Raw genomic sequence first — 25,768 nt, forward strand, 5'->3', positions numbered from 1 at the left:
CCACCTATCCCCTCCTCCCACCTCAAGCCGCACCTCCATCTCCTACCGACCAACCTCATCCCGCCCCCTTGACCTGTCCGTCCTCCCTGGACTGACCTATCCCCTTCCTAACTCCCTACCTACACTCACCTTTACTGGCTCCATCCCCGCCTCTTCAACCTGTTTGTTTCCTCTCCACCTATCCTCTCCTCTATCCATCTTCTATCCGCCTCCCACTCTCTCCCTATTTATTTCAGAACCCCCTTCCCCTCCCCCTCTTCTGCTGAAGGGTCTAGGCCCGAAACGTCAAAAAAAAAGCTTCTCTGCTCCTATGATGCTGCTTGGCCTGCTGTGGTCATGCAGCCCTGCACCTTGTCTTAAATACTTAAACTCTGGATTTGGTAGCTCTACTGTACACATTAGACATGGCCTGTAGGAGGAATTAAATTAATTTTCCTATGCATTACAGCAAACAGCACAGAATGAAAATCATCAGACTACTTTGAAAACAACTTTCTGAGGTTCTTGCAGCCCTTTTGTTATAAAAGCATTGTAAACGGGTGCAGGTTTTGGCTGGATAGGAAGTTGCGTAATTAATCCTTTAAGAGAGTTGGCAAATTTGGCCATTGAAAACTGCAATCTATGTCGGGTTGCGTGAAATTCCAGGCACACGACAGGACACTCTCATTTTACCAGCGTCCGACTAAAGCAGCAACAACGACACTACCCACTGCTCAGAAGTCAAAAGCATTGAATAACAGTCTGAAACTGGGGGGAGGGGAAGAAAGGTCAGAAAGAAAGATTAGTCCGAACATTAGTCTAACGTTGCTCCCATAATTTGCTGGTTAAGAGGAGAGGGTGAAGTCCTGTTTGCAGTGGGCCGGTGTCACAGTGATATAGCAAGTGCCTCTCTGGGAGAGCTCTCTCTCTGCTTCTGCTGCTGCTCACCTCTCCTCGCCCTCCCCAGCTCCCGTTGAAAACGCCGGGGTTTTCCTCCTTCAGGCCCAGCTCCTTAAGCCAGGCATAGTCGGGCTGCTGGATGAGCAGACTGGACATAGCTGCACACGGTCTCCAGCTGCAGAACGCCTCCCTCTTTCGGAGCAAAGGCCTCGCGAAGAACAGCGTTACCCGCTGCATCCTATCAGCGGAGCAGCGTAAAAGTCTCAGGAGTTTAAAACACACACTGCCAGTGCAATCGGTGGAGCGCAGCCTGTATGATTGGCAGCAGCGTGTTCTGCCCACCCCTCAACGTACAAGGAAAAGGGATGAAGCAAAGAGCTAACTGCAGATCCAGCCCTGAACCCGGATTGCAAGCCTTGCTCTGGAAGAGAACAGCTACTCTACCCTGAAAATAGATCAGCAGCACGTCCGCTGACTGTGCAGTCCCAGAGCAAAGGGGGGAATAAAACACATAGCCACTTCGTTTTAAAGCATTTCCCTTTCTGCATTTATAATAGTCTAATATAATGAAACGTCACTGAAGCACCAGCTAAATTTAGAGCTGCATTTTAACGAATAAAAGCATGATCAAAATGGTTTTTGAGGAGGGTGTTAAAAGAGAAAGATGGATAGGAAGCTTAGGACTAGCTGATAAAGGTGAATTCACCATAGTCCCAGACGACTCTCTCATTAGGGAGATACTACTGGTGGTGGTTTAAGCTGAGAGTCTTAGGGAGGGGAGAGGTTAAGGAGATTCCTTCACGGTAAGCTTAACCTGTGCAGTAATTGAGCCTAATGTGTGGGGACATCACTCTGTACCACAAACCAGCTGTCCAACCAATTGAGATACGTGACTCCCTACCAGCTGAAAGGACGGTTATGATGGGAAAAACATCAGTGGTGTGCAGCAAGCCAGAAATGAAGGCATGTGAAGTTCTTAGAGGATGGTAGATGATGTTCCATCCATTTGTTTCTCCATCTGGTTATTACATTAGGTACTTCCTTCATGATTGCTGCCATTGGCCTTGCCCACGTCTTAAAAGGACCAGTAGTTTGTACAACCTGTTTGTTTCATTGCGCTTATGGGTTGCTGCTCACCAATGAACCTGGCTGTACAGCTTAGAGTGAGTGTCGGTTGTCAGGTTGGAAAAGTTAGAGACAGGATGGACAAGGCCATGGGGAGATTTGAACACAAGGATAGGTGAGCAAGGCTTGGTGCAGGGTTAGGACTGCCAACTGAGTTTGATGAAGAGAAGTCTACAAAGTGTGCAACACAGGTGCCCATTCAGCAAAGTGTTGGAATCGTCAATTATGGAGGTACAGAATTAACCTGGAACCACAGCCATTGCAAAGAAAGAACAGAATAAAGCTATGGAAAATGGTTTCAGAATCAGAGAGTCTGAGGTAGGAGGGCAGATAGGCGTTATTAAAGAAGTGAAAATGCTTACTATGATCAGAGTGTTAGTACTATTCGATTTCACCCAACATTAACTTTCTCAGATTTGTTCCCTTTTGGCCTTTGTAACCACAGTGACCACTTGATTCATTATGAAGCATTTGGAGACATTCCAAAGAAATAATAGGCCCATAAGATACAAGGATAGGATTAGGCCATTCAGCCCATCGAGTCTGCTCTGCTATTTGTTCATGGCTGTTAAGTTTCTCACCCCCATTTTCCTGCCTTCTCTCCATAACCTTTGATCCCCTTACTAATCAAAAACCTAGCTATCTCTGTCTTAAATACACTCAGTAACTTGGCTTCCACAGCCTTCTGTGACAGTGAGTTCCATAGATTCACCATTTTCTGGCTGAAGAAATTCCTCCTCATCTCAGTGCTAAAGGGTAGTCCTTTCACTCTGAGGCTGTACCTTCAGGTTTTAGTCTCTCCTACTAAAGGAAACATCTTCTCCACATCCACTCTATCCAGACTCCTCAGTATTCTGTAAGTTTCAATGAGATTCCCCCTCATCCTTGTAAACTCCATTGAGTACAGACCCATCAACAAATGAGAAATTTCATGCAAAGTTGTCAAGTCACTGATAATATCAAAATTGAAGGGAAGGAATTCAAGTGGGGACTGCAGTCAGGGACTTAAAAAGGCTACAAACAAATAAACTTATGTCAGGACAAAGATTAATGTTTTTAACAGTCAGTGATAAGGAACGACAATGTCATCCAAGTCAGGATGACGTGTGACATGGCGAAGAATTTAGAAGTGGTAGTGGCGTTCCTATGCAAATTCCCTCATGAAAATTTGTAATACACTATAATTTGCTGGACAGAATTCCCAGCCTACAGATGATATTAATTGCGTAAAAATATCTAAAAATACTCAACCACTCCCCATAAGACAAGTCCTTCATCCCCGGGATCAGTCTCTGGAACCCCTCCAAGGCCGGCACATTCTTCCTTAGATACGGGACCCAAAACTGCTCACAATATTCCAAATGTGGTCTCACCAGAGCCTTACCGTCTTGGCAATAAATCTCTGTTCTTGTATTCTAACCCTCTTGAATGTGAATATTGCATTTGCCTTCCCAACTGCCAACTGATCCTGCATGTTAACCTTAAGAGAATCCTCAATTAGGACTCCTTTGTCTCTTTGTGCATTGGATTTCCTAAAACTTTCCCCATTTAGAAAATAGTCCATGCCTCTATTCTTCCTACAAAAGTGCATGATCTCATACTTTCCCACATTGTATTCCATTTGCCACTTCTATGCCTACTCTCCTAGCCTGTCCAAGACCTTCTGCAGCCTCTCTACATCTTCAACACTAAGTGTCTCTCCACACAACATAAATGACATAACATAAGTGCAAATATCTTTAGACATTTCTGTTAATGATGTTAATTTGAAAAATAAATCAGGATCCATGCACCTTTCCAGGTCACACCATTCAAGACTGTCCTGCAATTTATAACCTATAATGCATTCTGAAATTTTAATTGTTCATTCCTTATTTAGTACATTTCAGAGTATTTAGCAGCTGAATTCACCCTCCACAAAATAAATATAATCTATTGAACAGAACAGAAATTATATTAGTAAATTTGTAAACTGCAGAAATTGAAGCAGTTTCGATAAGAAATAATAAGTTGGCAATATTTTTATAACAACTGTCTCGATGTCTTAAGACAGTCATCATATTGACCTGAACTGTCTTGTTTATGTGCTTCCCTTTACATTTTGCAACAAAGTCCACTCCAATTTAGAAACACAGAACTTTCTTTGTTTGTAACTAGCAGTTTCTAGGCTGTGTTAATATGTTGCTCATGAAGCTGACGTCCCATTCGTAGTTGTGACAATGGTAACGATAAGTATGATGTTCTGGATCTGACAGTTGGTTTGAGTTTGGAATGTTTGAAACAATTTCGAGGAGTAATTGATTTAACTTAACTGGAAGAGCAGAAAACTATAGATCAAATGACATCTTGTTTTGTCAATAATACAATATAAAATGTTTTTGTTGACTAGCTTTGGACAGAAAATGCACAAACTTTTAAGTGTATCTATGGAAGGCGCCCTCTTCATAATTTCATGGTTTTGATTTTCAGACAGCTCAATTCTTGAGAATTATAACTCTTGACACTGTTGACTCCCAGCTGAATGTGACACTGCAGAACAAATGAAGGGGAATGTGACTGAGAGGGGGATGCAGATAAAATTAGTAAGCCATTAAAAATATACAAGTTAATTAAAGTTGTATCTGTTAAAGGCATGTCATGTTTGCAAACTTAATTTTGATACAGCAGTGATCCAGTAAAGAGCATATTGGAGAAGACAGGTCCATTGGCACCAAACATTAATCTTTCTAATGCTGTTGAGGTAAGCCGTCCACAATTTTATATGGTCAATGTTTATATTATACCTTTAATGCAATAAAACATCCATGACAATTTATATTGCAGCACAAGGCAAAATGTGATTTTTGGTTACATAAAGTGATATTAGAAAGGATAGCCAAAAGCCAAAAGAGGTCAATTTTAAGGAGCAGCTTCAAGGAAGAAAGAGATTTAAAGAGGTGGAGTGATTTCAGAGGAAATTACTGAATTTAAGTCCCAGGTAGCTGGAGTCATAGCTAGGTTTTAGACTGGTAGGATCTCTGGCAGGATTTTAGAATGTTGTAGATGGGCAGGAATTGACTCTGTCTGTCTTCATCTCTTCCAAGGTCTTTTCCATGTCCAGGTGGTCCTGGTGGCAGGAGTATGTAGTATCTAAGGTTGCTCTTGATGAACATGAACAGTGGGCAGCTCTAAGTATAAAATGTCTTGTGAGAGTCTTGTGGCACAGTGGTAGTGTCCCTAACTGCGGGCCAAAAGGCCAGAAAAGTGCCATGATATGCCTAAATAGATTAATTAAAAATAACCACAATGTGTGGATGACATCAGTAACAATGTTTTGACTTCGTTGAGATAATATTTCTTTTTGTCTGAAGTTTTTTTTTCACTTCTAGTAAATTAGAAGTATCATAAAAGGTATGCTTGTTGTAGTAATTCTTATTTGGTGACCCTGCCTGCAGCAACTGATCACCTTCATTGATCCAGCCAGTTTGCCACAACTATTTATAAAGAGACGTTAGAAGAATCAAGAAACAGAGCGACAAAAAAACCACACAAGCTGGAATCCATGGTATTCGAACAGGAGGCTCGAAGAACACAGCAGACCAGGCAGCATCTGGAGGAAAGGAGCAGTCAACATTTCAGGCATTACTCTTCTTCAGAACTTCAAGAAACAGAAGGCATAGGTTTAAAGCGATTTGCCCAAAAAATACAAAAGTGAGGGACGTGAAAAAGCATTTTCACACAACGAGTAGTGAGATTATGGAATGCGCTGCCTGGAAGTATAGTTAAGGCATTCAAGAGGGCAATGGATGATATTTGGATGAAAATAAGCAATGGATGATATTTGGATGAAAATAATGTGCACGAGTACAGATATAAAGCAAGAGACTGGCACTAAGTAACTGTCGTCATTTGGAGAACCGATGCAGATGAGATGGTCCGAACAGCCCCCTTCTACACTGTAACACTTATATGATTCTATGATATAAAACCAATTGTCTCTCTATCTGTCCCTTTCCTGTCATGAAGAGAGAGGATGTCTATAGCCCACTGCAATCAGCCAGTGCAGCGCCCCCGTCTGGTCAGGGCTAGAGCAGCCCAAGGCTGGTGGGGGGGAATTGGGAGAGGCTCTGACCCGGAAGTGTGGAGCTGGAGGTTTAGTTTCCGGGTCCGGGCACTGCCTGCAGCGATGGCGGCGCCGCTGGAGGACGGTGAGGTGTTGGACACCGAGTCGGACTCGGAGATGACCACGGGCGGAGAGCTGCAGGTACCGGAGGGGAGGGGAAAAGAAAAGGAAAGGAAAGGGGGGGGGGGGGGGGAATTTGCAGTGAAACGGTTCCCTGTGCCACCAGGATTAGCCACATCTCTGTCTGACTGAGCAGACCCTTGCTGCATGGAGATCCAGCTGGAATATAATGGGCTCTCATTCTCCTTTCCCTCTGGAGCAATGAGTCCTGGGGAAGGGGTGGGGGTTCTGATTGACTTCTGTAGCCGCCTCCTGTTCTGCGGGGAGTCTGTACCCTTCCTTCACACCGAGCCCCAGGCCACAAATGCTTCACTTGTAAAATTCACACCCTCGTTCCAAGACCGTTTTGTAGCCCAAAAAAACCCCAGGAATTGCTGGAGAAACTCAGCAACATCTGCGGAGAGAAAATAATCCGTTAACGTTTCGAGTCCCGTGACCTTTCTTTCTGAACCCTTTTGTAGCATTTTCCCTCCCCAACTGTGGAGCTCTTAAACCCCCATCACGGTTCATGCTGTCTTCCAACCCTGTCCAGCCTCTTGCGCATCTCCCTGCAATGTATTTCTCCCCAGCTTGCATTACCGGCCTTCGACAATCATTAAAAGCTGAAAATGCTGCAGGGTGAGATGCAAAATTCGCGTTTCAGGTAAACCTTTTTTTAAAAAAAAAACTGCATAAGCCCATTGGCCCCACCTGTGGTTGACAGTAGTAACAATTGCAACGATAGGGCTTTCAATCTCTTAGTGGCAATCTCTGCATGAGCCAGGTCTCAAAAGACTAGAGATGGAAGGTCACAAACCTGAAACGTTAACACTGTTTATGACTCCACAGCTGCTAGCAGACCTGCTGAGTAGTTGCAGTATTTTCTGTTTTTATTTCAGATTTGCAGCATCCACTGTATTTTGCTTTTGTGCTTTTATGTAGCCGTTCTATAATATTACATTAGTGAGTGATTGCACCTTATTTCCTTCATGAACTTCAAGTTGATCAAACTTAGAATCCTCATGGTAACTGAATTTCCAACTGTCCTGACAGCATGCTCATCTTTAGAGGAGAAAGACCCCTGTCTTCTGTTTGTTTACCTTGAGCAAGACCAATGCACAACAACATGGGTTAATGCAAGTTTATCGAGTTCATAATATTGAACTATTTACCCCCTTTGAGACTCCTTCCAGTTTTGTCTTTTATAATTTAAACGTGTTGACCAAGTACCCTTGCAGGCTGTCACACAAAGTTTCTTTTTTTTCTGGTTAAAATTTTAAGTAGAACTTTCAGGTGTACTTTAAATAGTCAAAGTGTTTAAGATATTCAAGCACTTTTTAAAAGACTATCTTGGCCCTGTACCTCTTTCTTCCTTTAAGATGCTTCTTAAAAGGTATTTATTAGGAAAGCTGACCAATTGTTTGATCAGATATGTCTACATAGTCTGATGTCATTTTCTTTTCCCCCTTTTGAGATTATTTCAGTGATGCACTTTAGAATGTTTTGCTATCTTAAGATGTTCAGGTGGATACAGAATGTCTTATGATACTCATTAAACTTTGTGCAGGGAGTAGCCTACCCAACATGCATTCTTTGACAGCAAAACAGAGTAGCTGGACAGTTTGTCTTGTATAAGACATATTTCTTGAAATTTAGCTACTATGCTTTTTTTTAACATCATTCAGTGAGAACTATTTAGGGTTGTGAAAAGGTGCTTTTATGATTAAATGGTAGGAAAATTTAATTGGAGCTATTTGATCTGAATTCATCTTTTGAAGGGGAAAATATTCTGTTGCTACGAAAATGAGCATCTTAAGTGTCTAGGTCTATAGGTGAACATTCTGAATTCTATAGTATATAAACTGTGGTAGATCTGTCATAATATTCTGCCTTTTCTGGTGGATTTGCAGTTTTTAAAAATAGATTTTACCTGAATTAATTTCAAATTTGAATGTTAATCTTTCTAAAGTTTGAAAGTGTTTGAGTGAAAGCTTCTAGAATATTCTGTCAGGTGCTGGTGCAGATGCATCCTGAGAATTTTAAGTACCATACAACTTTCTATTCTTTATTACCCACTTACATCTGTAGCTTCTCCAAGGTTCTCTTCATGGCTGCCACTGTTTTTCAGCAACATAGTATTTCTCAGTGCCAGGTTGTAAAAACTTGCCATTTTCCACATGTACGCGGAAAGCTGGTTTGTCACTATTTCTCTCAACGTCCTTTGACTTGTCATTGTGCTTGTCTGATATCAGGTGAACTGAATTTTTTCCATTAAGTGTCAGAAAGACCAAAGCCATTGCCTGAGGCCAAGCCAAACTGTTGGCACTTGGTGTGATGTTTGACACAGTTTCCACCTCCATATCATAAAATCCCTACAGCGTGGGAGTAGGCCATTTGGCCCATCGAGTCCGCACCAACCCCCCGAAGAGCATCCCGTGCGGACCGACACACCCCCCACCACCGTCAATTTCCCTGTAATCCGGCATATTTCATGGCCAATCCACCTCACCTATACATCTTTGGACTGTGGGAGGAAACCCATGCAGATCTGGGGAGAATTTGCAAACTCCACACAGACAGTCTCCCAAGGGTGGAATCGAATCTGGGTCCCTGGCGCTGTGAGGCAGCAGTGCTAATCACTTAGTCTAAAGCCAACTGTTGAAGTTCCACTTGACGTTCAATCCACGTTTTATTGACCTATGTTGTTGCACAGTCTGGCAACAGCTCAGCTTTTAAAATTCTCAAACAAAAATGGAAATGGCTAGGAAAGCTCAGCAGGTCTGATAGCATTTGCAGAGAGAAATTAGAGTCAATGTTTCGGGTCGAGTGACCCTTTATGAGAATGGATTCTGAGGAAGGGTCATTTGACCTGAAATGTTGACTCTGATTCCTCTCCGCAGATGATGCCAGATCTACTGAGCTTTTACAGTGGTTTCTATTGTTGTTTCTGATTTACGACATCTGCAGTTCTTTTGGTTTTTATTTAAAATTCTCATATTTCTTTTCAAATCCTCCTGTGGCCTTGTCCCAACTTATTTCTGCAACTTGTTACAGCCCTAAAGCTCTCCAAGATTGCTAAGCTTCTCCATTTTGTGTCTGTTGCACATCTCTAATTTTCATTTTGCCACTGTTGGCTGTACCTTTAGCTGCCTAGGCTGTAAGCTCTGGACCCTCTTCCCTAAACCTCTACATCTATTTACTTCCCTCTCTTGTTTAAGATGCCTCTTTGACCAAGCTCTTGGCTATCAGCCCCAATATTTCTTTATTCAACTTGTCAAATTTTGATTGCGATTCCTCAAGACATTTGTACAAACCAAATTCAGTTCAGGGCTGCAGTCCTGGGCAAAAGTATCAGGTTCCAAGCCCAGATTTTTGAGAGACTGAGACCTTCACTTAAAGTCTTTAAGGATGGGATTTAAGGTTGCAATCAAAATTTGAGATTAATGCAATCTCTTCTTATTGTTGAAGTCTTTTCTTTGGACAAATTATTTCAGTTGCTGAAGGAAAGAAATCTCATCAAACACATGGGAACATGCAACTAGATTGCACATTAAGAAGAAGAAGTTCCGTAGGCAAAATTCATATATATGAATACAGGTGAAGGAATAAATTTGAAACACTGGTTGGAGAAGTGGCAGGCGTTTTAGTAGCCACTGCAAAGTGTGAATAGCAAATTATTGCTATTTTCCAAAGCAATAATTTTAATTAGGCCGACCATAATGTTCACACTTACTAACTGTGTTGTACTTCATTTACAGAACCAGCAAGCTGCTATTCCCAACTTTCCAACTACACCCTTTAATGCACAAAATGATATGCCAGCTCATCCATCTTCATTTGATTTGAGCAGGCTCTACCGAACCGCAACATCTGACAATTCCAGTGAAGAGAGTGATCTTGATTCTGATGATGAGGAAAGACTCTTGTGGCGAAGGAAACGTCAAAAGTGTTCAAATAGTACAAACAATCTACCTTTAAAGCCTCCAGTCATGCCTTTTGGTCCGGTTGGTGATGGTTTTACGGGGGCTGGAAATCCTGCAAAAGTCGGAAGTCGCAAAGTTAACAATATTTGGGGCTCAGTGTTACAGGAGCAAAATCAAGATGCTGTGGCAACAGAGCTGGGAATTTTGGGAATGGAGGGCAGCATTGACATGAACTCTCGACAGTCCGAGACTTATAATTATGTAATGGCAAAGAAGATGATGGCAAAGCAGCGTCAGGAGGAGGAAGAGGAAATGAATAAGTTAGAAACAGAATTAGATGAGTATGTACAGGATGGAAGGAAAATCAAAAACCAGGAAGAGTCTAATCAAAGTAATCTCAAGCGAAAAAGGCCAGTTAAGGAGAGGCTAGGGGAAAGGCTTGAAATGAACTATAAGGGAAAATATGATATTAAAGAAGATGATAGTCCAACTAAGATTTCGGATGAAATAGCTTACAGGTTGGTATGTTCTGTTTACAGTTGTGCTAAGTACAGATTATCTAGAATATGACAACTGAAAAGTTTTCTGCAGAGGTAGTAGTAAGATGCTATCTGCAGATGCTTTCTGCCTTGTGTGAGCCTCGGCAAATTTGCCTTCGTTCGGTGTGCCTCTGAGCCTTTGTGGCATCCCCAACTGTGCAGTAATCATCAAACAATACCTCTGTTCATACTGCTTTTTTGTTCTTTGAGAAAAGTCAGTGTTGTTCGAAGAAGGGGTAAGGTGAACGATACCTTTGTCTCCAAATGGTAAGTGAAGTAGGCTGTTCAAGTAGAATTGGTTTCTTTTTGCTTTTATTATTTCTTAGGATATGGATGCCCTTGGTAGGGCCAGAACGTTGCTCATCTCTAAGAGTCAACCAAATTGCTGTGGTACTGGAGTCAGGTGCAGGCCAGATGGGCAAAGCTGGCGGATTTCCTCCCCAAAGGACACTAGTGAAAAAGCTGGGTTTTTGCAATAATCAGTAATAGTTGATCATGATCACCATTGCTGAGACCAGCTTTATGTTACAGATTTATCAATTTAGTTTAAATTCCATGAGTTTCCTTGGTGGAATCTGAATCTCTGTCCCTTGCCTCTGGTTCACTTGGTGTGGGGAAAATGGTTGGGCTCCATTTGTCAATTGTACCATGAATAAAATTAAACCCACTTCCATGGTGCAGCAATTGGTTTGAAGAAAATGTCTGACTGTGGGTATTTACAATTTTGCTGCTTTTGAGTCAGCTGCTGGGATACACATGATGGACTTTTTAATTTTGTCCTGCCTCACAAGACTGTCAAATGTGATTGCTTGCCTCTTGTGCCAAAAGTGAGAACACTAAACCACTTCCCTTCCTACTGTTGTATATGGATTTAGCCATCATTCCAGGGACTGTCATAGTACACTGACATGACGTTATCAGTACGAATGAAGTGGTTTTGGCTTGACATCAACAGAAACTATAATGTAACATGGGAGAACTTGATCCAACTAAAGCTACAATCAGACTTTTAGGGAATACCTTGAGTCCTGTCTCAACTCCTCAGTTTTGAACACAGTTGCATTGTAGTAACGAGTATTACACAAGAGCTTTGTTTCTAGGCAACGATATTACTTGAGCCCCTTTGATATTTTAAAGATTTGTTTCGTGTTGTCAAGGAGACACTTAGCCTTTGGCTTGTCAGTAGCCAAAATAATTTTAGCTAATGTTTAAAGGCTGAATTCTAGGCACAGCACATTTTGTATTAACTGGCACCTACGGGACCAGGAGTGTGCCGATTGGACAAATATTCTATTGATCTAGGGGTCCACATCATCAATGTAAAACACAGAGTAATAGAAACGTAATGCAGTAGGTATATACATCACTGTTATACTTTATTTACAGCATACATCACTTTAATAATGCCTCTTTGCCTTAAGTAAAGCTTACCAGCAGAGAGCTTTCCCCCTCGCATCCTCAACTGACTACTCAGACATCATGATAATACAATAAACTTCTGCTACTTGAGGTATATAATTTTTGCCAGTTTATTGAGAGTGCCATTCATAAGGAACCAGTTAAAACAAAGTTTGCTGTATTTCTAATCAATCTACACACATTAGACACTGCTCTGGAGCAGGTGACTTGAGCCCAGGCCTCCTGGCCCAGAGATAGGGAAACTGCCACTTTATCACAACAGCCTTTATGGTCTGAATTTTACACTGCTCCTGCTTAGTCTGATACATTGTTGCAAGCAGGCACTCACTCATTTGCAGTACAGTGTCCCAATTTATACTTGTAAACCAGCAATTGAGCAACTGAAAGTCACATGCAATGAGAGATTTTACGTGGCAGCTATTACTGAGACACAATTACAAGACAGTCAGGACTGAGAGCTAAATATACCAGGTTAGAATTTCTATAGAAAAGATAGGGGAAAATGGCATGGGAAAGAGTAGCCATCTTGATTAAGGATGAAATCATTTTGATGGAAAGAGGATAGAACAAGAGGGAAGCCGTTTATGGGTAGAATTATGAAATGGGAAAGGATTAAGACAGTAGTAGGAGTTGTGTAAATACCCCAGATAACTGCTAAGTAGATTGTGTCAATGCAGAGATAAGTAAGGATAGTAAAGGCAGGTGGGCTTTAATGGAGGATTTCAAAATGTATATGGATTCTCTCAACTTCATTGCTAAGTTATCAGAATAGATATCAAATATCTAGTACTGGATGAGCAGAATCAGGCTGTCCTCAACCTTGAAGTCATTTTTGACGCCAAGTTTTCTTCCAGCTATATTTGTATTATTACTAAGACCACCTTCATAAGAAATAGTTCATTCAGCTCATCGGGTCTGCTCTGCCACTCGATCACGGCTGATATGCTCCTCACCTCCATTTTGCTACCTTCTCCCCATAACTCTTCAACCCATTACCAATTAAAAATCTGTCTAACTCCTTAAATTTACTCACTGTCCCAGCATCCACTGCCCTTTGGGATGATGCATTCCACAGATTCACCACCCTTTGGGAGCAATAGTTTCTCCACAGTTCTGTTCTAGATTGGCTACTCCCCTAAGACTATGACTTCTCACCCTAGAATGCCCCACAAAAGGGAGCATCTACTCCACGTGTATTTCATCTATACCTTTTATCATCTCGAATACCTCAAATTGATCTCCACTCATTCTTCTAAATTCCACAGAGTACAGGCGGAAACTGTTCAATCTCTCTTCAAACGACAAGCCCCTCATCTCTGGGATCAATCTAGCGAACCTCCTCTGAACTGTCTCCAATGCCGCTATATCCTCCCTGAAATAAGGGGACCAAAACTGTGCACACCGCTCCAGGTGCGGTCTCACCAATGCCTTGTATAGTTGCAACAATACTTCCTTACCTTTATATTCTATTCCTTTAGCTATACCTACTTCCAACTCCATAACAATTATGCCCATCTCAGTTGAACTGTTGCTGAAACCCTTATATTTTTGTTACCTTTGAAATACGACTTCCATTGCATTCCTGGCTATTCTCCCACATTCTGCTCTCTGTAGGCATGAGCTCATCCACCACTGACTTGTGCTAAATTCCTTTTATCACTGTTGTGCACGCTGTCATACAGTGGCTCTCGTTTGGTAATGCCTACCATGTCAGCAAGGTAGTGAACTTGCGTGTTTCAAGCTATGTATCCAAGAACCAACAAAATTCCTGCCGCATTGGATTTAATAATAAGCCTGATTTAGTTAGATGTCTATAGGTGCATGAACATTTATCTGTTAGCAATCTTAATCTGGTTGTGTTCAGCGTAGCATTTGAAAAGAACAAACAAAATTTAGGTAAGGCTGACTTCAATGGGATGAGAATAGTGATTGATCATAGTAAGCTGAGCAACTCTGTTAATGGGTAAAACAACAGAAGAATAGAGGGAAATGTTTTTTAAAAAAAAAAAAAGATTCAGAACCTGTTTAAACCTCTAAGGGTAAGAACCATATTTCCTAAAAAAGACATACATGGGTAACTAAAAAGGTGAGGTAAAACTAAAATAATGCAAAAAAATAGATTGCATCCTGGCAAATGGGAAATAAACAGAGCAGTGGAGGTTGATTGAACAAAAGCCCCTCAATTTTGAATTTGAAGAGACACGTAAAGGATATTAAAATCAATGCAATTACTTTTGCAGTTATGAAGAAAAAATTCAAATTCAGTGTGGACCCTCACGGCAATTGATATTATCAATGAAAATAAGGCAGTTACAGACCTGAAAATAACTTTTAATTTGTATTTAAGGGAGAGGAAGACGACGAGATAACAGATACCCCAAGGAAACCAGCACTGAATCAGAAATAGATCCATGTTAACATAAGCGAAAAAAATCTATTAAAGATTGACAAATCTCTCGAACCTTATGGTTTGCGTCTCAGGGTTTTTAAAGGAAATAGGTTGCAGATACCAGAGCTATAATCTTCAAGAGTTCATTCTTGAGGCTAATGGGACCAGAGGATGAAAGCTACAACAGTGTACTGAATTGGATGATCAGTCATGATCATATTGAATGGTGGAGCAGACTTAAATAGCTGAATGGTCCACTCCTCTTAATTTCTACATTTCTCAATTTTGGAATTGCTCCTTTAGTTTGGAAAATTACCTATCATTCTCCTACTTAAAGATAAATTGAATTATTGTTGTCACATTGTTGAGATACAGTGACAAGCATTGTTTTGCATGCTATACAGACAGATTGTACCATACAAAGTACATCAGGGTAGCTGAATAGAGTGCGGAAAACAGTGTTACAGGCACAGAGAGGGTAGAGAGAGAGATCAGAATTCACATCGGAAAGGTCCGTTTAAAAGTCTGACAACAACATGGAAGAAGCTGTTCTTGAATCCATTCAGACATGTATTCAAATTTTTATAACTCCTGCCTGGTGGAAGAGAGTATAACCAGGGTGGGAGGGGTCTTTGATTTTGTTAGTTGCTTTCCCGAGGCAGCGGGATGTATAGATGGAGTCAGTGGATGGAAGGCTGGTTTATGTGATGGACTGGGCTGTGTTCGCAACTCTTATGGTTTCTTGTGGTCTTGAGAAGAGCAGTTGCCAAACCACGTTGTGATGCATCTAGATAGGATGCTTTCTATGGTGCATCTCTTAAAAATTGTTGAGTGTTAAGGGAGTGGTTCCAATCCACAAAGGTTATGTGACTGGGTTACTATCTTTATCAGCCTTTTTGTATCATGTTTTCAAATGCAAATTGTTTTGAGTTCAGATTATGGCCTCCCTGTACTGAACATGACAGTACAAAGGTGGATTTGGAAATAGATCATGCCTGACAGGTGTGATTGAATATTGTTGAATTTTTCTCCACCTCTTCCTCCTCTCTTCTCTCTTCTTCACCCACCCTCTGTTCACCAATAAGGAACAGTCATTTGGTGGATTTAACTTCACTGAAATGCATGCAAGTATCAAATCTGAAGTGCATGTAAAAGCTGACATGTTTTTAAGACATATAGCTTTTGAATTCAGAGATACAGTACGTACTGACTGTCTTCTAAGAGGAGATTTGGTAGATTGGACCTATACTCGTTAGAATATAGAAGAATGAGAGGCAAACTTATTGAAACGTATAAGATTTGTGTACAATATCTAGGACCGAAAAGTTTGATGTCTTGGTGGCAGGCTATCGTCAATTTTTTGGAGAGAAAAGTGGCCTGCTCGATATTTAAGCTCATCTGATGACGCTTACATTGGCCTGGAGTTCATTTTTCCATAGAAAATTATTTTAAAATATGCTGCAGGAATTCCTTGGCCTTTTTAAATCAAAATGATCCAGAATGTTGAAGCTGTGTGCATCTGGTATGAAAAATATGTTGCAGAAAATATAACCAATTTGAAATTCAATTATTCAGGCTCCGAGAACCAAAAACTGATCTGATTCATAGGGTTGTTAAAATTATTGGAAGGAAGAAAGCAATAGAACTTCTGATTCAAACAGCTGAAGTGGAACAGAATGGTGGACTCATGATTGTTGTAAGTAATGCCTTTCTATTTTTTCTTTTAAAATTGTGAATAGCCCCACAACTTTGTCTGTTGAGTAACTAAACAATGCCTTCAGCAAAAAATCAGTTTCAATCCCCATTCTTTGCTTAATTAGCTAATCTCAGCTGAGCTAGTCATGGGAATGTGACAGTAATTCCTTTGAGTGCTGTTGGATTTATGTGTGACATTTGGGTGAGGAGAGGAATGGGATTGGTTGTGATGCCTTCTGCAATCAAATAACCTGTTAACATCAGTGAGTTTCTCAAATAGTGATTGATTGTGTAAGATACTGAATGAAATTTGTTGCACGAGGGACTGTGCTCCGGCAAGGACTCAACATAGTCGTGGTCATAATTGTTCTTATGTTGATTTAAGTTCTATCTTAGTGCTTTAATGTAAATAAAGGACATCCCCAAACATTACTGATCACAAATTCAAAACCCCTGTCTTGTGTGTGAAATATCTGGGTTAATTTCAATGAGTGTTAGCCAATCGTGAGCTAAAATAGGTTGGGACACCCCTCCTTATAATATGAAATAAGCATTATCTCAATGACACTTTTTGCAAGTTGACTTCCTAAAGTATTTAGCACAGGGAATTGAAAAGTACAGAATGCTGGGTTATGGTTCTGTAGTTGTAATTTTTGATAGTTGATTCAGGGTGTTGCCCATTATAAGTTGTAACAGAAGAAGTAGATATGCAAAAAACATTGTGTAATATTTAAGTCATGAGGTATACATTAGTGCATTATCATGCAAGTAGATATAGGGGGCTAAGGTTGTCGTTGTTTATTGGAGTGATTGATGTCACTGAATCCACAAAAACATCCAGTCTTCCAACTTGCTGAAGAGTCTTGTTTTTCCAATGCAAGGCTGGTCTAAGGAAAGATATACTGGCACTGGAGGCAGTCCAGAGATAGATTGATACCTGTCACGGAAGGACTGTCTTCTAAGAGGAGGTTTGGTAAATTGGACCTATACTCGTTAGAATATAGAAGAATGAGAGGCAAACTTATTGAAACGTATAAGATTAGTAGAGGACTTGGGCAGGGTAGATGCAGAAAGGTTGTTTCCCCTTTCGGGAGAGCCTAGGACCAAGAGACACAATCTCAGAATAGTTCCTGCAAATGGAGTCACAGGAGGACAGGATGGTAAAGAAAGTGTTTGGCACAGTTGCCTTCATTGGTCAGAATGTTGAGTAAAGGAGTTGGGATGACGTGTTGCAGCTGTACAGGACATTGGTGAGACCACTTTTAGAATGCTGCGTACAATTCTGGTCTCCCTTCAATGGAAGGATGTTATTAAACTTGGGAGGGTGTGAAAAAGATTTACAAGGATGTTGCTGGAACTAGAGGGTTTGAGCTAAAGGGAGAGGATGAATAGGCTGGGGCTTTCTTCCCTAGAGCATCAGAGACATGAGTTTGGATAGGGTGAATAGCCAAGATCTTTTTCCTAGAGTGGGGGGGATGTCCAAAACTAGAGGGCATAGGTTTAAGGTGGGAGGGGAAAGATTTTTAAAAAGGACCTGAGGCGTGACTCCAAACAGGATGGTGCATTCATCCAGAGGAAGTGGTGGAGGTGGTACATTGACAACATTTAAAAGGCATCTGCGTGGGGATATGAATAGAAAGGATTTAGAGGGATATGAGCTGAATGTTGGCAAATGGGACCACGTCAGATTAGGATGTCTGGTCTGTACAGACGAGTTGGACCGAAAGGTCTGTTTCCATGCTGTCTGACTCTGTCTGTGTAAGACAGATGAGGAGGAATTTCTTCTGAGTGTATGCCTCTCTGGAATTCTTTACTGCAGAGAGCTGCTGAGTCATCAAGTATATTCAAGGCCAAGGTAGACAGATTTTTAATCAGTAAGAGAATCAAGAGTTATGGGAAAAAGGCAGGACAGTGGTATTAGGGATTCAGATCAGCCATGACCTGGATGAATGGTGGAATAGACTTAATGGGCTGACCAGCCTACTTCTGCTCCTGTTTCTTGTGGTTTTATGGTTAAAGTGGGTTTGGGAGGTTATACTTTACATTTAAGATGGCAGAAAGCCAAATAGTGCTTGAGAGACGGGTTATGGCTTTGTACTTAGGAAGAGCTGAAATGCTTCTGTCACTTATTTTTTCTTTATTCATTCATGGGATGAGGGTGTCGCTGGCTAGGCAGCATTTATTGCCCAGAGGACAGTTAAGAATCAATCACATTGCTGTGGGTCTGGAGTCACATGTAGGCCGGACCAGGTAAGGATGGCAGTTTCCTTCCTTGAAGGACAGTAGTGAACCAGATGGGTTTGTCCAACAATTGACAATGGATTCATGGTCATCATTAGATTCTCAATTCCAGATTATTTTTAATATAAATTCAAATTCCACCAACTGCTGTGACAGGATTCGAACCTAGGCCCCCAGAACGTTATTTGGGTCTCTGGATTAACAGTCCAACGATAATACCACTAGACCATCACCTCCCCTAAAAAGATTTGCAGCTGGAAGTGTTCCTCCAGGTTTCTATGAAAAAGTGAGGATATAGAACTAATTCACAGGAGGTCAAAAGAAAAGGTGCAAATGTCTGATACACATGTAAACAAAAAGAAAAGTCTAGGTTAACATTAGTGGGAGGTACAATGAATTAGTGAGCAAAGATGTACTTGGAGGAAGAGAGGCTAGTTTCTTTTTGCATGAGCACAGCTTTGTTGTGCAATTTTTTTTCTACTTTGTAGGATGGCAGCCGCAGAAGAACACCTGGTGGAGTTTACTTGCAGTTATTGAAAAATACACCAAGCATCACTCAAGACCAACTTAAGGTTAGAGCTCAAACATTTTTATGTAACTAACCTAATCATCAAATGCCACTGTTTGATAGGGCATTTTTTTCTCCCTTAAAATCAATGTTCCAGCTGCTAATCATTATATTGTAATGTCTGCTGAAGGTTTAAATGTGTGGGCAGAATTCAGATGCAGTACATGAGTAGCACAAAGCTCAGTGCAACAGAGTAATGCCTGTACAGAGTACTTAGCTTGGGGAATGTGGTGAGCAATTAAGTTTTCTTTGCTGCTACAAGGCAACGGAGAGGGTGCAAAGAAGATAAATGAGGAATTGATCAGAAATGGGTGGGCATAAATGTCAGGCAAGGATTAACAGGTTTTTCTCTTAATTTCAAAATTATCAAAGCTTCTGATAGGTGTATACAGAGAGAATGTTTCCAATTACAGGGAAGAGGATAACTAAAGGTCATCAATTTAGGATTCAGAATGCCAAAAGAGAATCTGAGAGAAACCCCTTTAACCAAAGAATGATGTGAATGTGGAACTTGCTCCTATAGGAAGTGGTTGAAGCAAGTAGTATTGATGTATTCAAGGAGAAGCTAGATAAGCATGTGATAGAGATGTGAATTAATACTCCAATGGAAGATTTAGAGGAGGAAAGATTCAGGTGAGCATAAACGCTGGCATGGACTTGTTAGGCCAAATGTCATTTATCTTGTGTGACACTGTATCGTCAGTTACATTTTGTTTCCCAAAACCTGATGTGAAGAATGGCCACTCGAGGGCTTCTTAAACCACAATTGTACAAGAACAAGTATTCTCATCTTTCTGTTAAAACCCCTTCATGATTTTGTTCCTTTATAGTTCTATATTTGACTTTAAAACCCAATTCCTCTGCCTTTGACTTTCGTGCATCCTCTATTAATTCATAGATTAAGCTCTCAAAATTTAATTGCAAAGGACACAATCTACTAATATTTCTTTTTGTTACAGCTAAAGACTTAGATTGCAGTCATATTAAATGAGTCAGAAAATATCTATTACCTTTGATCAACAGGAAATTTTTTATGATGAAAATCAGAGAGAATATAATTGCAAAAAAGCAGCCAAAAAAAGGAGGCGACACATTATTGGGAAAAAGATGAAGCAAGCTATTAAGGAACTGAACCTGCAAGTGGAGGATGATGCCTCACGAGAGACTTTTGCTAGTGATACAAATGATGCCTTGGCTTCAGTTGAAGATACAGAAGAAGTTCACATGGAAAAGCCAACATTAGATCCTGAAGATGCAATTGAACTTGATAACAGCAATGATCTGGAAATCTTTTGAAAAGCTTGCTTAGTTACAGCACTGAAATACTATGAGACAAATGTAATAAATATCCCTATATTGGTGATCTCATTAAAATTTCTAGTTGACATATTTGTGCTACATTTATAACACCCTCCTTACTTGAAACAAGTTTTTTGGCTAGTATTGTGGTGTGTTTAACTTACAAATTCATGCTTAACTTTCAAATGACATAAATTGTCAATTAACTTTGTTGTGCTCATATCACAGCATTTTTGAGAATATAGGGTAAAGTAATGCATTCCTATCAGCAAAGGAATCTTAAATCATTCTTCTATGTAAATTTTATGTTTGTGCATCATAACTTTTTACATTCAGTAAATTTTTTTTACTTAAATGCAAATTTTTTTGCAGCTCTTTTGATTCATTTTAGCATATGATGGTGATGTTATTGGAAACTACTGGATGGTATTGGATGAACAGATATTATGAAATTAAGCACATGGCATGTGTGAGAGCTGGTTGATAAAGGCATTAAAATGACCAATGGAAAACTGGATTATGTAAGTAGGAGTACACCATACAAAACCAGTGAGGAAATAAAATGTATACATCAATAGTTTGACTGCAGCGTGACTATGGTGCACAGTTTTGGATATTCCATTACAAAATTAAAACAATTAAAATACACTATAGCCTCCAAAATTAGAGCCAAAAAATGTTCAATGGTAGGGATGTGGGGTACTGAAACCATACCAGAGTAGATGAGGCTTAAGGGGATGACTTGAGCTTTTGGGCAAATAAGTAAAATACAATTTTCTCTGGTTTGCAAAATTCTATTGTGACATCCCTGACTAGGCCATAATTTATTGTCTGTTCTGAATTGCCACAACTGAAAGGTTTGCTTTGGAAAATCAGCTAAGTTTCCATCTCATTGTGTATGTATGCCAGACAAGATTAGAGAAGGAAATATGATATTTGTAAGGACGTTGTGAACATTCAGATCAAAAAGGGGCCTAAGATCCATTTGGCTCTTGGGGTATTGCTTCAACAGGTTTCTCCAAAGTTACAGAAAGCTGAACATGGTTCGAGGTTCTGCATGGGTTTGAGTTGAGCCTCCTTCCAAATAGACAAGGCAGAAGTGAGGGAGATGCCTCTTAATCATCGGAAAAGCCACAGTACAGTGCAACAGGGGCCAGATTGACAATGGGAAAATGAATGACGATCCCTTTTGTTGAAATGCATGGTTAAAATAAAAGTAGAATTTAGTTTTTGAGGGTAAAACTTGTCATTAATAGATTAAAAATTAATTTTAATACTTACCTATACTTAGTGGCTCTTTTTAAAAGACGTTAAACAGGCCAAGAAAGATGGCTACTATGGCGTATAGAACGGATAAGTTGGCTGCTTCTAGAAATTTTCAGCAAATGTCAGTACAAAAATTCGCTCCCCATTTCTTTGAAATGTCACACTTCTCATTTGTATGAACCTTTCAAACCAGCCAACACACTGGAATCATAGATGAGAGGTCTATCCTAGCCAGTTCTGATTTTAAAAAAAAAACATGCTGGAAATTGGTCTAATGACTCCACAGTTATCTGCTACAAGATGCAATAGTTTATTGAATAGAGCATCAAAACTCACCTCAACTGAGTGCTGAAACCACCAATCCCTCGTTACATGATTAGAACTGGTGGTTTGTTTGAATCACCTTTGATTATACAGTTTTTGAGTTCTATCATTTGTCTGCTGGTAACACCAAAAGAATCAATTGCAAAAGCAACTACGTGTCTGGCTAAGCCTGTGTCTTGTGGCTTTCTGGAAAGAATCCTATCTTTTGCCTGTAGGGTGAACATATTCTAAACCTAAGGTGTCCAAAGATGTGCAGGTTAGATGGATTGGCAATGCTAAATTTCCCATAGTGTTCAGGGCTGTGTAGATTAGGTGTGTTATGGATGGGGATGGGGATGGGTCTGGGTGGGATGTTCTGAGGGTCGGTGTGGACTTGTTGGGCCGAAGGGCCTGTTTCCACACTGTAGGGATTCTATGATTCTGCAGGGTGAACGCAGTCTAAACCTACAGGAATCATAATCTCTGCTCCAAGAGAAAAGAAATGAGGTTTTTTCAAAGAAATGAAATGGACAGAAGAGAACATTTTTTTTTAAAAAACCCTCATCATTTACAGTAGTATTTTTTCCAGATACATTAGAACTACAATAGCTGTATTAATTTCTGTAACAGTTATCTCTTGTCCTATTTTTGGAATATGGATACAAAGGTCTTTTGTACTTTGTAAACTCATTACATTTGCAATGTAATTATGATTCCATACAGATTTTTAAAAGAAAATCTTTTAAGGATGTGGGTGTTTCTGGCAAGGCCAGCATTTGTTACCCATCAGTAAATGTCCTTGAACTGTAGGCCACTACAAAAGGTAGTTCAGAGTGGACCACATTGCTGAGCATCTGGGGCCACATGTAAATCAAGCAAAGAAGGCAGTTTTTCTTCCCAAAAGGACAGTAGTTAACCTGATGTGTTTTTATGATGATCAATAATAGCTTTGTGGCATCTATTCTTGTGACTAGTTATACATTTATGATTTTTATTAATTTAATTTAAATGTTGCCAGCTGTCACGGTGCAATTTAAATATGTGCATTAGCATGCAACAGCTGATGAGTTACAAGAGGCTGATTGGAGTCATCAGTTTTTTTTTATTTGAGAGCTTTTGACCCAAGCAAGTGTTGGTGGCTGTTTTTGTGTAACAGCTGGAGTCTTTATGCATAATGTTCTGTCAACTGTAGTCTAGTTAGTCCACAGGAACAGAGAAGCAGAGTATCAGCAACAGGTGGTCATCTCCAGAAAGTTAGAGTAAAAATCATTACGAGGAAATCTTGGGGGCTGTATTTGCCCAGTAAATGTACAATTCCCAGGTCATGAGGATGTGAATGATGCTGTACGTTGAACCATGCACCACTTGCATTAAAAGCTTTATCAACAAAATAGTTGAACAATTTCAGAACATCTCATATCAGTGATTGGGCAGTCAATTCAGGGCTATCACTGGGAATAAGCATCTTCCAAAACATCATCAATAAGATCAGAAAAAATTTGCCCAGTCAACCAACCTCTTTGCTTGACCTAAAGTAGATGCCTAGAGTAGACTTAAGGTAACATTTCAAGACTCACAGGTTGGCAGAGTGGTACACCACCATACACTTAAGCTTTAAGTCTCCACTGGCATTGGCGCACAGTAGCACAGTCATGCAGTGTTTGCTCAGGACAAAGCCAGTGAAACGATCGTGATGTCAATGTTGGAATCACGTTATAGCCAACACAAAGTTTGCATTTTAAAAATACCGTTCTTCTATTCATCAATTGTATTATAGCCAATTTGTGTTGCCAGAACCCTCTATTGCTCAATCTGTGTGTGTGCAGAATTGATACCCGCATTTTGGATTGCAGCATTCCACCTAATGTCAACTCTCAACCTTGCATAGCTGAAGACAATTTTAGCAGCAGCATGGACTCTTCCGCCAGTCACTTTTTTTAACAGCGGCATCAACTGCTTTCAGGTTAGTTCAGAGTTTCCGTAATTGGTTTGCAATCCTTCAGTGTGGGTCATGAGATGAGATTGCTAACTCTGAGCCAGGAATGGCTACTTGAAGCTTTAAGTGTAAACAGCTCTCAACTAAAAATCTGTTCATTTTTAATGGTCAGTGATCTGGAGGCTTGCTCCAAAAAAGCTGAGGGGCTAGGCTTTCTAAAAATCCCTGAAGATTAAATGGCTTGGCTCCTACTGGCCTCACAGCTCCCCATCCTTGATCACCGTTCATACAGTTCTCACTGAGGGATTCATGGCAATTTTAAAGCCTTGAAATGGGTCACAGTGAGAAATGTTTGGGAAGTACTGAGTTTGTTACGGATTAATACCTGTTGGCTGCTGGGTAATATTTTCCAGGGGAAGAGACTGAGGATTCTCTTATAGGATATCTTTGAGCAGTTCTGGGCCTGGAGGGCATGGCTTTTGACTACAACAGGCTTGGATACAGGAAGAAAGATTGGTGAAATGGCCTACTCCACCTCTTTCATGTGTTGCTGTACAAGTAAGTAGGAAATAAATCATTGATTAAGATTTTTAAGTCATTTAGATATACCTGCGGTAAAAACAGTTAGTGGAACTTTCCCTGATATGGAGTGAGCAATGGCAGGACAGGTGCAAAAATACTGAAAGAATGATAATATAAGATTCTCAACATGGAGAAAGGATTTTCTGATGGTTCCCTTAGCTGTACGTGGTTGACTTCAGATTCTCACCATCGAGCAGCGACGATCATGTTTCCATGCACTTAAATCTCATGAAAGTTCCAACTCACTTTTAGTTGTCACTTCCAATTCCCTTCCCCTCCACTGAGAAATGAGACAGCACAAATTACTGGCAGGTAAATCAGAATGGCTCGTGACGGCTAGACTTCATCATCATGGAACTGCATCACAGCAACAACTGCTCCATGTCAACCAGCCGCCTTAACCCTCGTTCATGCAAGTTGATATTGGCACCAGTCTAACTACAGCGGTGTACCTGTTCTTGAACCAACTCTCTCATGATTTTGATCCATCAAACCTTACTTAAGAGTTCGGGGATGCCAATGTCTTTTGTACTTCTACCAGGTAACAAGTAGGGACACACAGACATCTCACATATCTGCATGGGATGCATCGTTTGGCTTTTATCTTGCTTTCACAGTGCTTGCTCACTTTGTGCCTATTTGAAGGCAGGCTGCTAGCCATGATCTACTTCGTACTACTATCTTTGTGCAGAAAACCTTTAGCGTTTAGTTACAGGCTGCCAGCCTCTGTGACTCGCATTGCTTTTTTTAGTACAGACAGGCAGGCAGCATATGATTGTTGGAGGGTGGAGTGTGTGTCATAGCCACATGTCCACTGTGACATATCATTGCTACACCTGCAGCTTGTGCCAGCAGTTATTCTGGCAAACAAACTGCATGTGCTTCAAGCAAATGGCCATGTGTGAAAGTTAGAGAAGCACACCTTAGTGTGTGAAGGTGTCCACAGTCAGTCAGCGTGCAATGTCACAGTCAGTCAAGGGGCTTGTCTGATTTCTACTCCAGTGGGTTGGCCACAGCCAATCGGTGCTTGGTCCTAAGAGAGTCTGGGGATTGGGCTGTGGCCAGTCCTGCAGATCAAGTGTGAACAGTCGGGAACTTTAGTAGATCAGTTGGATGCTGTGGAGACATCAGTGCAGGGGAATGGGACTTGGTCAGTTGGGGCTATCCTACCAAGTCAACCTAGGGGTAGACCAAGGTCTGTCTTGAAAGTTTCATCAGTAATGGTTGGGATCTTATCAGGAGCAGTCCATGGAGTCCTGTGTAAAGTGGGCAACTCAAGGCTGAGGATGGGCTTAATTGTTACTTGGTCACTGAGGGATTTGGGCAATTATAGATAATACAGTGGGACCTAAGAGGGGACTGGGAGTTACAGAAAATGGGGCAAGGGAAGGGCACTCATCAAA

The 25,768-nt window shown here is 40.7% G+C and overlaps 2 protein-coding genes across 2 annotated transcripts in view; one reads left to right on the forward strand and one right to left on the reverse strand.

Annotated features, from left to right (window-relative positions):
• LOC125482798 (alpha-aminoadipic semialdehyde dehydrogenase-like) overlaps window positions 1-1,294 on the reverse strand; it is a 12,940-nt gene extending 11,646 nt beyond the window's left edge. The window contains exon 1 of the mRNA XM_048595110.1: window positions 928-1,294. Coding sequence (XP_048451067.1) covers window positions 928-1,116 — 189 coding nt within the window. The 5' untranslated portion in view covers window positions 1,117-1,294. The remainder of the gene's footprint in view (window positions 1-927) is intronic.
• Window positions 1,295-6,112: 4,818 nt separating this feature from the next.
• On the forward strand, window positions 6,113-20,855 carry phax (phosphorylated adaptor for RNA export). The gene is made up of 5 exons (XM_020514113.2): window positions 6,113-6,247; window positions 9,964-10,646; window positions 16,051-16,171; window positions 18,900-18,983; window positions 20,003-20,855. The coding sequence occupies exons 1-5, from the start codon at window positions 6,170-6,172 to the stop codon at window positions 20,273-20,275; spliced, it is 1,239 nt and encodes a 412-aa protein (XP_020369702.2). The 5' UTR covers window positions 6,113-6,169; the 3' UTR covers window positions 20,276-20,855.
• The last annotated feature ends 4,913 nt before the right edge of the window (window positions 20,856-25,768 follow it).

This window comes from Rhincodon typus, chromosome 3, assembly GCF_021869965.1.
Source record: "Rhincodon typus isolate 14 chromosome 3, sRhiTyp1.1, whole genome shotgun sequence".
Lineage (NCBI taxonomy): Eukaryota > Metazoa > Chordata > Chondrichthyes > Orectolobiformes > Rhincodontidae > Rhincodon > Rhincodon typus.

Excerpts from the sequence above, each read along its gene's own strand:
- phax (XM_020514113.2), top strand. The coding sequence starts at position 6,170 with ATGGCGGCGCCGCTGGAGGACGGTGAGGTGTTGGACACCGAGTCGGAC. Across the intron at positions 6,248-9,963 it reads CCACGGGCGGAGAGCTGCAG|AACCAGCAAGCTGCTATTCC; the intron begins GTACCGGAGGGG and ends CTTCATTTACAG. Across the intron at positions 18,984-20,002 it reads TCACTCAAGACCAACTTAAG|GAAATTTTTTATGATGAAAA; the intron begins GTTAGAGCTCAA and ends TTTGATCAACAG.